Consider the following 16,911-nt stretch of genomic DNA (forward strand, 5'->3'; position numbering starts at 1 on the left):
CTCTCTGCTGTGACTCCTTCTATGATCAGAAGTCTGGACGTTCTGCTCTGAGTCAGTTCTTTGGACTGGAAGACTGGAAGGTTGGTGAGGGTGACAGGTGCAGATTTGACCTGCAGGAGACAGACTGGTGACAGGTGTGTCTCCATGGAGACACTCTGATCAGTCTGTGACTGGTTAAAGACAGAAGGTTCACTTGAGGATAGAGTCAGAGCGTCAGGAATCACCAGCACAGTGTTAGCTTTAGTTTGGGATTCTTGTGTTTGTGAAGTCACAAATATCCTGAGAATTCATCTTTTAGTGCAGGTGAGTTCTGATTAGAAGTGACAGTTTCCATCAGTGTGCCCCAGGGCAGCTGTGGCTGCAGTGTGCAGAGTGACTCATGAGTCCAACACTAAACACTAGTGTTATTATGATGATGTTTATCTCTACATCTCCTCTCTCCAGACTTTGTTTCCAAGGATGGAGTGGTTGTGGAGCACCACGGTGCTGTTGGTGCCCGCTGTGGTGGTCCTCACGGCGGGGTTCTTCTACCTGTACGGCCTGGTCCTGGGGCTGCTCTCCAAAACATCTGTGAGGAACAAGGTGGTTCTGCTGAGTGATGCGCTCACAGGTCTGGGGAAAGGTGAGAGAACAACACCGGACCAGAGCTCTGCTGTTTGGGCAGGAGGAGGGAGGGGGTAAGAAGCTGGACCTAGACCAGACTCTAGACCAGACCCTAGACCAGACTCTAGACCAGACTCTAGACCAGACCCTAGACCAGACTCTAGACCAGACTCTAGACCAGACCCTAGACCAGACTCTAGACCAGACCCTAGACCAGACCCTAGACCAGGCCTTTCTGTGTGGAGTTTGTATGTTTTTCTTGTGTCTGGGGGTTTCCTCTTGACACTTCTGTTTCCCTCATCTATATAAAACCTGACCAAGACCCTGACAGGTTCCCCGTTGGTATTAAAGTATGGGTCAAATGCCGGGACATTTTAGACATTTTAGACTAACCCTAAGCTCTTCTGATCTCCAGAGTGTGCAGGTCTGTTCCACCGCGGTGGAGCTCGTCTGGTGCTCTGTGGGAGAGACTGGGACCAACTGGAGGAGTTGTCTGAAGAACTGAGCCGTAACTCAGACCCTGCCGTGGTGAGACAGACACTGTCTTTAAAAATCATTACACTATAGTTTAAATGCTGCAGTAATACCTGTGAGCTGTGGACCTCCTCTTCACATGTGTCCCTCCTCTCCGCAGACGTTCCCGGTGAAGTTGGTTCTTCTGGACTTCGGGGACATGGACTCTCTTCCTGAGGCCGTGGAGGAGATCCTGGAGTGTTACGGCTGTTTGGACATTCTGATCCTCAACAGCTCCATCAAGGTCCAGCCTCAGTGTGTGCTTCATGTCTCAGAGTGTGAAGGACTTTTCTTACATTAAATGTGCTGCTGCTGCTGCTCAGGTGAAGGCTCCAGCTCACAGCGTGTCTCTGGAGATGGACAAACTGCTCATGGACAACAACTACTTTGGCCCCGTCACTCTGACCAAAGGTACATGAGCCTCTTATAATATGACTGAGAGGCACTTGAGCTTCACAGCAAGAAAGTTCACAGTTTAATGTCCTTTGTGTGTGGAGCTGCTGCTTTAACACTTTTACATGTGTGTTTGTTTAACTCTGTCCTGTGTTTTGTGTCCACAGCCGTGCTCCCGACCATGATCTCCAGAAGAACCGGACACATTCTGCTCATCAACAGCATCCAGGCCAAGCTCCCGGTGCCCTTCCGCTCCACCTGTGAGTCTGCACTAAACTCACATTTAGATCCTAAACCTCTTTTAACCCACATCTGAGCTTTAAACTGTGGATCTAAGAATAATAAGGTTTGACGTCATGGACAGATTTGAGTCCCCACTATGAGATAACTACCCGCCCACACACACACCAGCTGTGGTCACACTCCAAATGTTTCAGAGATTCAAAGATTCAGTGACAGCGAAAGTGTAATAATTAGAACCAAAACCAAAACCATGGTCCCTTTAATGACTCACATTACACTCAGCAGCATTTCAATCACGTTCAAGGTCCAGAAATCAGATGTAGCTGCAGTGAGAACATAAATAATACTCATCTGACCTGTTTCCAGACGCGGCGTCGAAACACGCGGTGCAGGCGTTCTTCGACTGCGTCAGGGCCGAGGTGGAGGAATACGGCATCACTGTGAGCTCCATCAACCACACCTTCATCAGCCCCAACGCCACACCAGAGCAAGAGCGCCCCCTGTGGTCCTGTGAGTACAGCCTCGAACTATTCTAATGCTGATTTAATCTTCATGAATAAAACATTGCACCTGATGGACCTGAAGTTGTTTGTTATAATTTGCTGTTGTGGTTCAAGGTAAAAGCAGAATGAGCATCACATGACTCTCACGTATTTGTTGCCAGTTTCAGTACTAAAATCCAGTTGGTTTAAACCCAAAATGCCTCTGCCTGATTGAATGGTCACCAGTAATCTTTATGTTACTTTCTAATTGGGAACATCAACTTTTTGCAGTTTTATTAGTAGGACCTAGTAATACTGTATTTTTCAGATTGTAAGTGGCTCTGGAGTATAAGTCACACAAGCCGAAAAATGCATAATGACGAAGAAAAACATATATAAGTCGCAATTTCTGAGGGAAATTTACTCGACATTTCCTGTTGAAAGTCAAGTTGTAGTAATAACAATAGAAGAGAGAACAACAGACTGTTAACGTCACATATGAACAGTTCTTCAGATAAACTATAACATAAACAACAGAACAGAACAAGTTTACCAAACTCTCCATCTCACTCCAAATCACTAAATCCATTCAATTCTTCATCCTCGGTGTCACTTCTGAGCAACTCTGCCTTGACCTCTGGAGGTAAACAGAGCGACGCAAACTCTTCTGTGTCGCTGTCGTCAGACTCAGCATCAGTTAGAATTATTCTGGTCTTTCTGAATCCCGACAGGATGGTTTCAGTGTCACTGAAGTCCAGACTTTGTCCATCCATCCACTGACTTCAGGAAAGTTTCATGGTGCATCCTCCCGGTGTTTCTCTTTCACTCCAAATTTTCTTTCTGCTACTCAATTATTGTTTTTGGCTGCATGTTTCACAACTTATAGTTTGTAATCTGCAAAATCTGATTTTGTTTTTGGGGGCATTTGTGTTCAGTTTCTCAGTCGTCTTTATGAGTTTGTTTAAATGTTAAATAGTTCAGTGTTACAGAAGTAATGGTTTGATCGACTGACATGATACAGACAGAACAGAGGCTCTTTCTGCAGGAGACATGTGCAGTAGAGTGAAGTGACAGTGGTACAGGAGGAACAGGAGCAGCAGATACTCACACACAAGACTAGAACCTCTCACCGCTTCACTGTCAACATTTTAATATACAGTGTTGGGGAGTAACAGATTACATGTACTGGTGTTACATAATCAGAGTACAAATTATGAGTAACTGTATTCAGTTACAGTTACTGTTTCAGTGAGTGGTAATTGGTTTACAGTTACTTTGTTTAAATAAATGGATTACATGAAGGTATTTTCCTGTTTTCACATTTTGGGCTAAACCAGGACTAAACCAGACTAAACCAGGACTAAACCAGAACTAAACCAGGAGTAAAACCAGGTCTAAACCAGTATGAGACCTAACAGTAGGGTGGATATACTCATATAAATTTCTAATTTCTCATATAAAAATCATTTCTCTATCAATAATATTTTTTATTTGGTTGAGGAAAGACTGGGCTTTTTATTTTCTTTGCTTCTCTGCAACAAACAAAAGCCTGTTCATGAAGTCTTGGGCTCAGCCAATTTGAAGAGAACAAACATGAATTTTCAGGATGTGGTTGTTACATTCATGTAATTTTAAAAAGCAGGACAATATCAAGTAATCCAAAGTATTCAAATTACGTTACTCACTTTAAGAAATGTAATGGATTACATTACAAACTACATTTTGGGGTCTGTAATATGTAGGGGAATACATTTTAAAATAACCTTCCCAACACTGGTAATATATAATTCGCACCGAAATATAGGCGAGTTTCAGCTGACGTCATTGTTATTAAAAGCCCGCGTTGCATGCTGGGAAATATTTTGGTCGGAGGCAAGAAACAGGATAGCGTCAAACACAGTGCATAACTTATTTATCCCCGATAATGGTAAATTCCTGCTGCATTATCGGATGCACAAATAGAAGCACGGAAGAAGGAAAATGTCTTTTTCGTATTCTGAGTGAAAAGAAACAACAGTGAATTAAACGGCTTTCAAACATCCGCAGAGCAAACGTAGAAGATCCTAACAAACCGTGGACTCCAACAAGTTCAACAACACATCGAGACTCTTGGAGGTTTTCATCTTTTCTGCTGTGAATGGCCCAGGAGTTTCCACCAAGTCATTGTGGATATCACCGAAAGTGAATATTTGTCCAGGTAGTTGGTGATTCAGACCAGAAATTTGGTTTAAAAGGGTTTTGGTCTGGTCAAATGGTCTTGGGTCCTCTGCTGTTAGAGTGGATAAATAACCAGGATCAATACCCTTTACGTGCTTTCTCGCTCCGTCCGTCATGTTGAATGTTTCTTGCCGCCGACCAAAATAATTCCCAGCATGCAACGCGCGCTTTTGTCAACAATGAAACTCGCCTATAAGTCACAGGAAACACCCAAACCATGAAAAAGTGCAATTTATAGTCCAAAAAATACAGTAATAATAATCATATTTGTTAATATACTTCAAACAGATTGTGGTGTGTTTGGATGAACAGCAGAATAAACTAAATTACATTGTCCCCTGAGCTGCCCTGTGGCTGAATCACGCAGATGTGGCTGCTGTTTCCGTGCCTTTATAATCAGATCCGTTTGTCTCCAGGGCTGTACTCCAGGAAGCCACTGGGGGTCACCGTGGACGAAGCTGCCACTGAGATCGTGAAGACGCTGAACAACAGAAAAAGAGAGGTGCTGATGGTGCCGTCTCTCCCCAAAATGGCCGTCTACGCCAGATCCTTTTTCCCAAACATCTTCTTCGCCGTGATCGCGGCCGGAGTCAAGGACGCCGCCTCCGACAATCTGCAGTAGATCTGTGTAAAGCATTAAAGAGGGGGTATTGTTCAGTTTCGTCCACCCCCTTCCTTTGCTCGCTCTGTTAAGTCACTCCCCCTTCAGAGCGCTGCATCCCTCTAATGAAACTACTGCACATCACGTCAGGTTTGTGAAGTTTTGTGTCATGTTTTATATTTATGGAGAATTGCCACATGGGAGCATGGGTGACGTAGGCTTGTGGGCGGAGTCTTGTACAAGATCGTACTACTAACTGTAAGGAAAGTTCAAATAGGGCCCAGAAGAGATCATAATATTACTCAAACATGCGAGGATGAATCTAAACCCACATTAGGCTTGTTATGTTTTGTCATAACATGGAAGAAAGCTCCAAAAAGACGATTTGTATAATACCCCCTCTTTAATCTGAGCTGGAGACAGGTCAGAATTGTCAGGTGGAGTTTGTTGTCGATGAGTGTGTATACATGCACATCAGTTTCCCGGTTATGATCGGGTTTTTTGAATATCCCGGTTTCTTCATGGTGCAGTATCCCGGTTTCTGTATCCTGGTTATGGCAGTATCCTGGTTAATAGAAACCAGGATACTGAGTGTGTTCACATGCACATCAGTATCCTGGTTATTATCCATATCCCGGTTCTGTCAGTATTCGGGATACTGTGTTTACATGCGCACTGAGAAACCAGGACACTCAGATCCCTGTGTACATGAGCAAATGGAGTATCGTGGTTTCTTGACATAATCTTACAAATGTGCAAGTGCACAAATGAACTTAAATCAATTGAATAATTATGTGTGTTCTTTTTGTGACAGAAGAGGTGCTAATGATGGTGAGTCTGTTCTGCGTGTATCATATAGGAGATAGTTCATGTTATAGCTTTTCAGTGATCATATGCATGCAGGTCGTACGAGTGCAGATTGTACGTGTGCAGGTTTAGCGCTGCTCTTTATTTTACAGTCATTTCACTCATGTATGGCCATTTTGTTTATGTTGGTCATTTTATTTATCTGTTGTGGTGAAAAGACTGGAAAGTGTTTGTCTTTTGGACGCATGTGCACTCAACTTTATGTTGCAGTATTCGGGATACAACGTCTACATGCCGCAGTATCCCGGTTACTACTGGAATAAAACAGCTACAATAACCCGGTTTCTAATAACCTGGATACTGCCATAACCTGGATACTGAAACTGGGATACCGTGAATACATGCACCATGAAGAAACTGGGATACTCCAAAAACTTGATCATAACTGGGATACTGGTGTGCATGTGGCTGCTATATTCTGATAGTAACCAGGATACTGCAACATAAAGTTGAGGGCGCATACGTCCAAAAGACAAACAACAACAAAAAAATCATTCCTGAAACACATTTCTACATGATTTTCATCTTTACCTCATTGGCAGTCAGCTCTTCCTGTGTGATGATTTCAAAATGTTGAGAGTATCCTAACGTTCTATTGAGGTTCCGGGCCTGTTGACGGCCAACTAGTCATAAAATCATCACAGGTCCATTGATTTTGGTTGGATTTTTATATTCTTTTCTGTGAAATGAGTTTACTGTTTGGAGAAAGGAATGACATATTGGCTTATGTCATAACTTGGGTGAATAGTTGATTGCCAGTGAGGTAAAGATGAAAATATTGGAAAAAAAATGAAAAAAAGCCCTTTTTTTTTTTTTTTTTTTTTGCATTAAATTGAGCCAAAATCATGTAGAAAAGTGTTTCAGGAATTATTTTTTCACTGAATGTTGTCACCACATGTGTTCTTTGCATCTGGAATGCATTTATTGACAGCTTACCCAACCCAGTGAGGATTTCAGGAAATTTTCATTTTTCAAAATTTTCTATCAAAAAATGAAAGTCACGTGCACAAAGTGACCACAATTTTTTTTTCGCGATATTTCCCAAAGAGCAGACCCTTCAGTTATTGGTCCTTAGGGTCACATTAAAAAAAACAACAAAAAAAACACAAAGAAAATGTATGGCAGACCATGTCATGTTCAACCCATTTTTGAGACTTTGGCTCCCCGACTATAGACAGACTGAAAATAGATTTACTCAAACATGTGAATGAAACAAACACAACTCCAGGTCTGATTTTGAGGAGGGAACAACATTATAACACGACTTAAAGCTCATAAAAGTCAATTTTACGTAACAATTTTTAACATTAACATGGCTGCAGTATTTGTCCCTGATAAAATAAGTTATTTGTGAATTTTCTATTTGTATATTTATTTCAGAAAGAATGTTGTGAGAGAGAACAGTGTTTTGAGTTAAACTGTGGCACTTCAACTCAGTATGTAGAGGTTTGTCTGTGAAAATGTCTCCTATAAAAGGCCTATAGACTCTGGTGGATGGAGAAGACGAGGAGGCTGCTAGTTCTGCTGCTGCGGTGGAGACAGAGCAGAGGAAAGAGAGAACGGAGCTCGAACGTGATTGGTCGAGAGGGGAAAGAGATGGGCTGTGATTGGCTGACAGTGACAAATGGCTAGTGAACGTGAAAAGAAAGAGTATATAGAGTATAAAGTTGGATTTGATCAGATTTTTTGTTTTGTTTTTAAATGTTCACCTGTAGAAATTAGTAACAAGTTAACTTATAATTATAAATATGCTTTAAATATGTAAATCATCTAATAATGATACACTGTTTAACATTTTCAGTGAACCAGTATGTGTTTTGTGATATACTTTTGTTAGATCTGTAAAATGTAAGATTGTAATTTAAAAGAGAAATTGTGTTTTACTGGTGAAGTGTGCAATAAAAGACAAGGATTTATAATATTTAAATCAAACAATTGAGTCATATTTTAAACTATTTCAACTATTTTACCAAATCATAATATAGTAGGGAACATGTTTATTAGGGCTGGGGATCGTTAAGAATTTGCTGATACGATACATACCTCGATACGTAGGCCAAGATTGATTGTATGATTGATTCAATATGATTCGATGTGATATATTTCAAACTGATTCGATACGGTTCAGTGAAAAACAAAGTCTACTGAGTCTGAGGAAAGTTAATATGAAAACCCATTTTACTCAAAACAGTGAAAATGTCAACACAACTGTAGCTCTTACACAAAATAATTTAGTAAAATATACTTAAAAATTCTCTTGGCGATATATCGATACTGTGTCATCACATTAAACGATATGATATATTGACTTGTCAGTATTTTTGCACATCTCTAATGATTATGATAATTTAAATAAACTCGCATGAAGTTAAAAATGTATATCAGTATATCAATTTTCACGAGACGAGACACAACACGAGATCAGGTCCATGACAAGATTTTGAAATATGTTATAACAAATAGTTTTTATTTATTCAATATTTAACCAGGTAAGTCAATTGAGAACAACTTCTCATTTGCAAGGACGACCTGGTTAAGAGGCAGAATAAAACAGCACAAACAGAACACACTCACACATCAATCATGACATGAAACAGTGAATAGAAACATGAGCCAGTGAAACATTTGCAGATTAAAGATATAAAAGTGATGTGAAAGCCTGTGCAATGATCCTGTAAAATGCACTGGATGGAGTTTTTAAATGTCGATAGAGATAAAAATGAACTAAGTTTGAAAGTCTGTTCAAGGTGGTTCCAGTCATTTGCTGCAGAACTGAAATGAGGAGCGGCCCAAAGCTGTGCGGCTTTAGGAACGACCAGGGTTATGTATCTCCTGGAGCACAGTGTGCATCTGGAGCTGTGGATGTGCAGTAATGAGCTTTGTGTGAGTGAGTTTTACCAATTAAACAGTTATAAATGAACAATAACCAGTGTTGGGGAGTAACAGATTACATGTACCAGAGTTACGTAATCAGAGTACAAATTATGAGTAACTGTATTCAGTTACAGTTACTGTTTCCATGAGTGGTAATTGGATTACAGTTACTTTGTTGAAATAAATGAGATTACACGGTGGTATTTTCCTGTTTTCACATTTTGGGCTATATCCCTTTCTCTTTTTTTTTTTTTTTTTTTTTTAACCAAGTCTAAACCAGGAATAATTCAGGACTGAACCGGGACTGAACCCAGGACTAAAACCAGGTCTAAACCAGATCTAAATCAGGTTTAAACTAGATCTAAACCAGGACTAAAACCAGGTCTAAACTAGATCTAAACCAGGTCTAAACTAGATCTAAACCAGGTCTAAACTAGATCTAAGCCAGGGTTAAAACCAGGTCTAAACCAGATCTAAACCAGAACTAAAACCAGGTCTAAACTAGATCTAAACCAAGACTAAAACAGGATTTAACAGGACTAAACCTTGCCGTGCGGACCGTGTCTCCTCCTCTTCTATCAATAATATTTTTAATACGGTTAAGTAAAGTCTGGGCTTTTTATTTTCTTTTAGATGAAAAAACATCTTATGTTACGATATCCGAGTCTTTGCTTCTCTACAGAAAATCAAGTAATCCAAAGTATTCAGATTACGTTACTCACTTTAAGTAATTTAATGGATTATGTTACAAACTACATTTTGGGGTATGTAATCTGTAATCTGTAGGGGAATACATTTTAAAAGTAACCTTCCCAACACTGACAATAACCAATGGATTTGTGTGTGGGTGTGGGGTGAAGGCCACTTCAGGGAGTGAAGTGCGCAGTGATGGTGTTTCTTTCTTTTTTCTTTTTTTTTTTTTTTTTTTTTTTATGTTATTTGAAATAAACTCTAAATTACATATTGGGAATAGAGGTTGTTTGTTTGTATAATGAAATAACTGTTTTCCCTTTTTATTGTTTTTCGTTTTCATTTCGTGAGCCAAGGCCACGTCATTCCTCGGGTTAGTGCGCTCTCTAGTGGCGCCCCTCTGTCACTACAACAACACTTCAGTCTGCACAGCGCGCACGTCTTCTCCACACTTTTCTCATATAAATGTCTCTTAAACTCCTCTCCGGACTCGCACGCCTCAGCCCGGGCTTTAAGACGCGTCCTGCGGCCTTCTGCACCGCTGTCTCCGGGAAAACGGGCCGCTTTGAGGTGCGACACGACCGGGAGAACCAGCGCTTCACCGTGGCTCCGGACGACGGGGAGGGTAAGCAGCTCCGCCCGGGGACAGCACTCTGAGGCCGCTGAGAGGCAGCAGGAAACACCGGGGTCTGACTGCGGCCTGTTCTGCGTGGTTTCTGCATGGATCTGGGTTTAGGTTGTGAATGAAAGAATATCGGGGACATACGTCTTTAGATAGACATTTTCTAAACAAATTGCTATAATTTTAAACTAATACTGCTCATATTTTGCTTATTAATTATTGCAGTAATTTTATAGTAATAATTTGAACACTCAGCCTATTTTAGTCTTGTTTTAGACCTGACTGGTTTCTTGTATTTTCTTAATCTGCTGCTTGTTTAATAATTTTGGGTTAGTCTTGGTGAAGTCCAAATTTATACCTGGTTTAGTCCATTCTGTCCTGACTTGGTCCAGACTTAGTCCTAGTTTAGTCCTTCTGGGCAAGTCCTGGTTTGCATGTAGTTTAATCCTGTTTTATATCTAGTTTATTACTGTGTTTTTTTCTGGTTTAGTCCTGGTTTACCCTTGGGTTTAGACTGGGTTTCTGTTAGTTTTTTTATTGGTCTAGTCCGGATTTAGTTTTAGTTTAGACCTGGTACAGTCCTAGGGTTATGTCAGACCTGGGCATTGTCCACATTGGCCACATACGGCACTTTGGTCGACTCTGACCGTCCTATTTATGCTCATTTGGAATTACAAAAGAAACATATTTTATTATTTTACCTCATGCATGGACTAAAGCTGCATTGCTTTGATTTTAAACATGTTTTTAATAAAAATTTTTGTAAGGCAACCTCATTTTTCCATTGCTTAGTCAAAACATAAACTCTTCCCAGTCTGAGCAAAACAAAACAATGATATTTACTGCTTTTTATAAATAAATGCAATTAATATTATGCAGAATTGAGTTAAACATTTTGGCCTCCACAATATTTTCTGTTTCTCATGTGGCCTCATGGAAAAAATAACTTCCCACTCCTGGTTTAGGCTATTCTAGACCTAATTTCAGACTTTATTTAGAACTGGTTTAGTTCTGGGTAAGTCCTAGTTCAGACCTGGTTTAGTCTTTTCACTTTTACTCCTTGTTTAGTTTGATACAGGGTAAAAGAGTGATTAAAAATACTACTAAAATCATATGGAATCAGGATAAGTAATAGTAGTATTTTCATTCATATTTTATACTTTTACTTAAAGGCACAGTGTGTAACATTTATAGTGAAGGGTCAGCCACCTGTTTGTCTCCATGGAAATGTTCCTGCTTTGTCTAGAATGTTCCACAGTGTAGATTAAACCTTAGTATCACAAGGGAGATTAGCAGGTTACAGCATTATGCTTTATTACAGCTCAGATCTGTGGAGAGTCACCCCTATTCACAGAAGGAATTATTGTATTTTTCGAGCAACAGAAACATCCGTAATGAATAAATGCTATGTATGTTTAATGTCATACTGTGGAACATTAAAGGCAAAGCAATAAGATCTCCATGGAGACAAACAGGCAACAGACGCTCCACCAGAAGTACAATTTTGACAGTAGTACTTGAGTACATCAGGCATGCAACTGTACTTTTATTTTTACTTTTTGTCTGTACTCTTTCCACAAATGGTTATTACAAATGCCCTCCTCGTTTAGTCTTGATACAAACCTGGGATAGTCCTGGTTTAGATCTCGTTTAGACCTTATATTGTCCATTCTCAGCTCCAACAGTCACGTAAATATATTAAACATAAAACTACAGTTAGTAATTGTGAATGTCTCTCTCGCTTTGTTGAAGAGTGATAAAGTTGACGTCTCTCTTACCTCGTGTCCAGGGCAGGAGGCGGTGTTGTCCTACAGATTCACCGGTGACCAGCAGGTGGAGCTCATGTCCACGTTTGTCCCAGAGGCGTTCAGAGAGAGAGGGCTGGCCGCTCTGCTCTCCGAGGTACCGTGACCATGTGTTCATCAGACTATACACACTCACTTTAAATTAGGACATCTTGGTGTTTGACTGTAGTTTTCTGTAAATCAGTTTCTTCTGTTTTTGTCGACTTTTATGTGAAGCACTTTGGTCGGCTGAAGTTGTTCTGAATGTGCATTTTAAATAAACTTGAATAGGCTCTATTCTCAAAACACACATCACATCACAAAACCGGCAGACGTCTGGAAAAAATGGGGATGACAACTTCCCTTGGGCTCTGTTGGCGATAGTAACTCAACAAAATGAGAAAATGGCCCAGTTTCCTTCATTTCATTTCCTTTTTTAAGTTGCCTATTCATTTGTGTATTATAATTTGGTTAACTTAATAAAAAAAAAAAAAAGAAAATATATCATTGCAGCATTCCATTACAACTAGGCATGTGCAAAAATATCAAAATATTGGTATGTCATATCTTTTAATGTGATGATACAGTATCGATATCGTGGGCTGCTGTATCGATATATCGCCAAGAGTATTTTTTTTTTGGTTTATTTTACTAAATTATTTTGTCACAGCTACAGTTTTATTGTTTGTTCAGAGGAAGAAAACTTGTTTATGTGACACATTTCACATTTTCACTGTTTTGAGGATTAAAATGTTTGTGTTTCATATGAACTTTGCACAAGAAGTGGTTTAACAAACACTTTTAGTATCACAGCCATGATTTAGACTTTAGTTTTTATTGAACCATATTGAATCGATTTGAAATGTATCGTATGGAACTGAAAGTGCACTGTATCTAGAAATGTATCGTATCATGGCCTATATATCGAGGTATATATCGTATCGGCAACGTCTTAATAATACCCGGCCCTAGTTACATCCAGCTGTCTATAAGTGACACGGAAGATGCGACTGGAGTCCTGTACTCCATGGAAAACTTTGTCAGGTTGTGAAGATGCTGCTGCTCCTGAATCCGTGGTTTTATCACGTGTCTATTTTAAGCGTGTCTGTTAGGGCTGGGTATCGTTAATAAGTTGCCGATACGATACATGCCTTGATACATAGGCCACGATACGATACATATCTCTATACAGTGCACTTTCGATTTGACACGATATATTTCAAACCGATTTGATATGGTTCAATAAAAAATAAAGGCTAAATCATGTCTGTGATACTAAAAGTCTTTGTTAAACCACTTCTTGTGCAAAGTTCATATGAAACACAAACAATTTAAACATCAAAACAGTGAAAATGTCAAATGTGTCACATAAACAAGTTTCTTTCCTCTAAACAAACAACAAAACTGTAGCACAGTAACAAAATAATTTGACAAAATAAACCAAAAAATACTCTTGGTGATATATCGATACAGCAGCCCACGATATCGATACTGTATGAATATTTGAATATTTTTGCACAGCCCTCGTGTCTATTGAAAAACTTGGAGAGGAATAGGCGAGTTTCATTGTTGACAAAAGCGCACGTTGCATGCTGGGAATTATTTTGGTCGGCGGCAAGAAACACTAATTCAACATGACGGACGGAGCGAGAAAGCACGTAAAGGGTATTGATCCCGGTTATTTATCCACTCTAACGGCAGAGGACCCAAGACCATTTGACCAGAAATTGGTCATAAGCATCGACGGAGCCAAATCACCCTTTTCAACCCCGAAAAAAAGGTGGACCAAACCAAATTTCTGGTCTGAATCACCAACTACCTGGACAAATATTCACTTTGGTGATATCCACAATGACTTGGTGGAAACTCCTGGGCCATTCACAGCAGAAAAGATGAAAACCTCCAAGAGTCTCGATGTGTTGTTGAACTTGTTGGAGTCCACGGTTTGTTAGGATCTTCTACGTTTGCTCTGCGAATGTTTGAAAGTCGTTTAATTCACCGTTAGCGGTTCTTTTCACTCAGAATATGAAAAAGACATTTTCCTTCTTCTGTGCTTCTATTTGTGCATCTGATAATGCAGCAGGAATTTACCATTATCGGGGATAAATACGCGAGGTTACACACTGTGTTTGACGCTATCGTGTTTCTTGCCTCCGACCAAAATATTTCCCAGCAGCAACGCGGGCTTTTAATAACAATGACGTCAGCTGAAACTCGTCTATTCGTTCATAGAGGTTTCTGTGTAAAGCACTGTGATTTCATGATAACAAATTTTGAAGGGTGTTATATTGCTGAAAAGAAAGCAAAAAATAAAATGAAATAAATAAACTAATGAAACGCTTTAGTTTGTATGTATAATTTCAATTTCTCAATTTATAGTACAGAAAAATAGTTCCCCACTAGTAAAAAGTACCTCTGAAATATTAACTGTGAAAACTGATACTTCTTATTTTGAATTTGAAAGTCGATATAGTTAGTATCATGGCTACACTTCTGACCAAAAGCACAAAAAAAAAAGCAGAATTAGTCCAAAATGTGCAATCGAAAACACCTCCTGGTCTGTTTTTGATTTGGTGCTTAGGTTCACAACATGGCCAACTGAAATTGCCAGTTGAGTTGCATATTGTAAAAGCAGCTGTGAGGTTCAAAAGTGCTGTCTGCCTCGAATTATGAAGTTTTTTTTATTCTCAAACCAGGAAGTGTGTTGTTAGTATGCTAGTTGTTAACGTGACACCCAGACTTCACACTGGTCTCTAAAGGGTTATATTCTCCTCGGGGTGAACAGTGAGTTTTAGACAAGTGAGGAATAACTGTGCCTTTAACCCGTCTGTGCATGTCGTCTGCAGGCGGCTCTGGACTTCTTGGTGGAGGAGCAGTTGACGGCTCAAGTCTCGTGTTGGTACATCAACAAATATCTGCAGAAAAACCCGAAGAAGAAGTACACGGAGCTCATCCGGTCATGAAGAGGGCAGCTACAGAATGACTGAAACCAAAACTCTGTGACTGCCTAATTATATTTTTGTAATTCATTAATGCTTCAATTTATGCAGCAATTTTGTAATTCTTCCACATTGGAACAAAATAAACCAATCTTCATAATGAATGTGTCCTGTGCAGTGTGGGATGAAGTACTCACTTTTGTTACTTACAGCACTAACAGTACAGATACAAAGGTAAACGTGTATTCAAGTAAAAGTAAAAAATCTAAAACTAAAAGCACCTGTTTAAAAATGTACTTAAAACGTAGAAGTATTTTTGCAGATTTTAGGAGCAATTAAAGGATGAAATTTAGTGATTTTGAAAAAGAATTTAAGTGATTCAATTGGTTTCTTTATTTTTCTAGCCATTTTTGTGTATTTGGTTTGCTCAAAGTTGGGACTATAACAAAAGAAATTTGAAAAAAAATAAAATAAAATCTAAGATATTTCAGCAGGTCTCAAACCATAAAGAACGAACTTTTTACTTTTCAGTCCAGTTCAAAAATGTAGTGGAGTAGAAAGTACAGATACCCGTTCTCAAATGTAGAGAAGTAAAAGTAAAAAGTATACACTAAAGTATACTTAAGTACAGATACCTAAAACTTGTACTTCACAATAGTACTTGTACTTTTGTACATTCTACTTTCCACCACTGGTCCTGTGTTTGAGCATTTAATGGGTCATTCACACGTGTACACACATCTAAACTAGGATTAGACCAGATCAGGTTCAAACCAGGACTAGATCTGAAATGGGACCAAACCAGGACGAGTTTGCACGAGCTCTTAGTTTACTTATCAATGAGGGTGGGACGAGATACAGATTTCCACAGGATGAGACAAGACACAAGCTGTGAGACCCTGTGAGAACCAGACAAAACTACATTTTGACATAATTTAGGGCTATAATAATATACTTTTTACCCAATTTTAGCTTCACTATTTTGTTTTGTTTAAACCAGATCTAAAACAGAACTAATCCAGGTCTAAAACAGGATTAAACCAGGTCTAAAACAGGACTAAACTGGGACTAAACCAGGTCTAAAACCAAACTAAACCAGATCTAAAACAGGATTAAACAAGGTCTAAAACAGGATTAAACCAGGTCTAAAACTGGACTAAACTGGGACTAAACCAGGTCTAAAACCAGACTAAACCAGGTCTAAAACAGGATTAAACCAGGTCTAAAACCGAACTAAACCAGGTCTAAAACAGGATTAAACCAGGTCTAAAACTGGACTAAACTGGAACTAAACCAGGTCTAAAACTGGACAAAACTGGGACTAAACCAGGTCTAGAACAGGACTAAACCAGGTCTAAGACAGGACTAAACTGGGACTAAACCAGGTCTAAGACAGGACTAAACCAGGTGCCTGTCAGATCCAGACTGATCTCTCTGTGTATTTTTAACAGAAGGATTTCAGGCTGATCTCCACTCCCTCTGTCACATCTCGAGACAGAACCAGATGATCATCCAATCAGATTTTTTTTTTTTATTTCAGTGACACGTGAATTGAAGATCATTGGTCACCATCATTTACAAATATAATAAAAAAAGAAGTGTGGAAAATGAGGGAGTGTTTGTACTTGGCTTTTTTGTCTTTCACTACATCAGTTTACTTCTTGGGGTCATTACAGATACGTTCAGACTGCACACTGTGTGTGTGTTTGTGCTGCTGTTGGCTCTTTCTCTCTCCCCTCCAGATCCCAGAGTGAGAGGGTCAACCTAATGAGCTGTACCTGATTGTGGGCGTGATCCACCACCTTAAAAGTTGAGATCAAACCTTCTCTTCTCTCCTCTCCAGGATGCATCCACTTTATTTGCGACATGTTTTTAATAAATACCTATTTTTGTAAATCTTTTTGAACATGTGTGGACTTCCTCTTGTTTGAACCCTGAGCCAGTTCATAACAAACCCTCTATCAGAAAAGTTACATCATGTTTTAAGATGAGTCTTTGGTGAGTTGTAAAGCTGTCTGCCCATGTTCATCTCCAAAACAGAAGTCTGTCTCTGTGTCATTGGGCAAGACACTTCACTCACATT

General features: G+C 39.5%; 2 protein-coding genes across 2 annotated transcripts; both read left to right on the forward strand.

The window, feature by feature from the left end:
• The first annotated feature begins 459 nt into the window (after positions 1–459).
• Positions 460–5,162, forward strand: dhrs7ca (dehydrogenase/reductase (SDR family) member 7Ca). Its single transcript, XM_055152682.1, has 7 exons — positions 460–622; positions 1,019–1,131; positions 1,238–1,360; positions 1,440–1,527; positions 1,677–1,769; positions 2,119–2,262; positions 4,868–5,162. The coding sequence occupies exons 1-7, from the start codon at positions 460–462 to the stop codon at positions 5,071–5,073; spliced, it is 930 nt and encodes a 309-aa protein (XP_055008657.1). The 3' UTR covers positions 5,074–5,162.
• A 4,725-nt stretch (positions 5,163–9,887) lies between these two features.
• On the forward strand, positions 9,888–14,992 carry LOC129408671 (protein NATD1-like). Its single transcript, XM_055152873.1, has 3 exons — positions 9,888–10,108; positions 11,895–12,007; positions 14,736–14,992. Exons 1-3 carry the CDS (start codon positions 9,949–9,951, stop codon positions 14,850–14,852), a joined length of 390 nt encoding a protein of 129 aa, XP_055008848.1. The 5' UTR covers positions 9,888–9,948; the 3' UTR covers positions 14,853–14,992.
• Positions 14,993–16,911: the final 1,919 nt, after the last annotated feature.

Source organism: Boleophthalmus pectinirostris, unplaced genomic scaffold (assembly GCF_026225935.1).
Source record: "Boleophthalmus pectinirostris isolate CB_2022bp ecotype Guang Dong unplaced genomic scaffold, ASM2622593v1 HiC_scaffold_17, whole genome shotgun sequence".
Taxonomy (NCBI): Eukaryota; Metazoa; Chordata; class Actinopteri; order Gobiiformes; family Gobiidae; genus Boleophthalmus; species Boleophthalmus pectinirostris.

Bases quoted from the DNA above. Each gene is read 5' to 3' on its own strand.
- LOC129408671 (XM_055152873.1), top strand. From the start codon at position 9,949: ATGTCTCTTAAACTCCTCTCCGGACTCGCACGCCTCAGCCCGGGCTTT. The intron at 10,109-11,894 runs GTAAGCAGCTCC...CCTCGTGTCCAG, and splicing joins GGCTCCGGACGACGGGGAGG to GGCAGGAGGCGGTGTTGTCC. The intron at 12,008-14,735 runs GTACCGTGACCA...TGTCGTCTGCAG, and splicing joins TGGCCGCTCTGCTCTCCGAG to GCGGCTCTGGACTTCTTGGT.
- dhrs7ca (XM_055152682.1), top strand. From the start codon at position 460: ATGGAGTGGTTGTGGAGCACCACGGTGCTGTTGGTGCCCGCTGTGGTG. The intron at 623-1,018 runs GTGAGAGAACAA...TCTGATCTCCAG, and splicing joins GCTCACAGGTCTGGGGAAAG to AGTGTGCAGGTCTGTTCCAC. The intron at 2,263-4,867 runs GTGAGTACAGCC...GTTTGTCTCCAG, and splicing joins AGAGCGCCCCCTGTGGTCCT to GGCTGTACTCCAGGAAGCCA.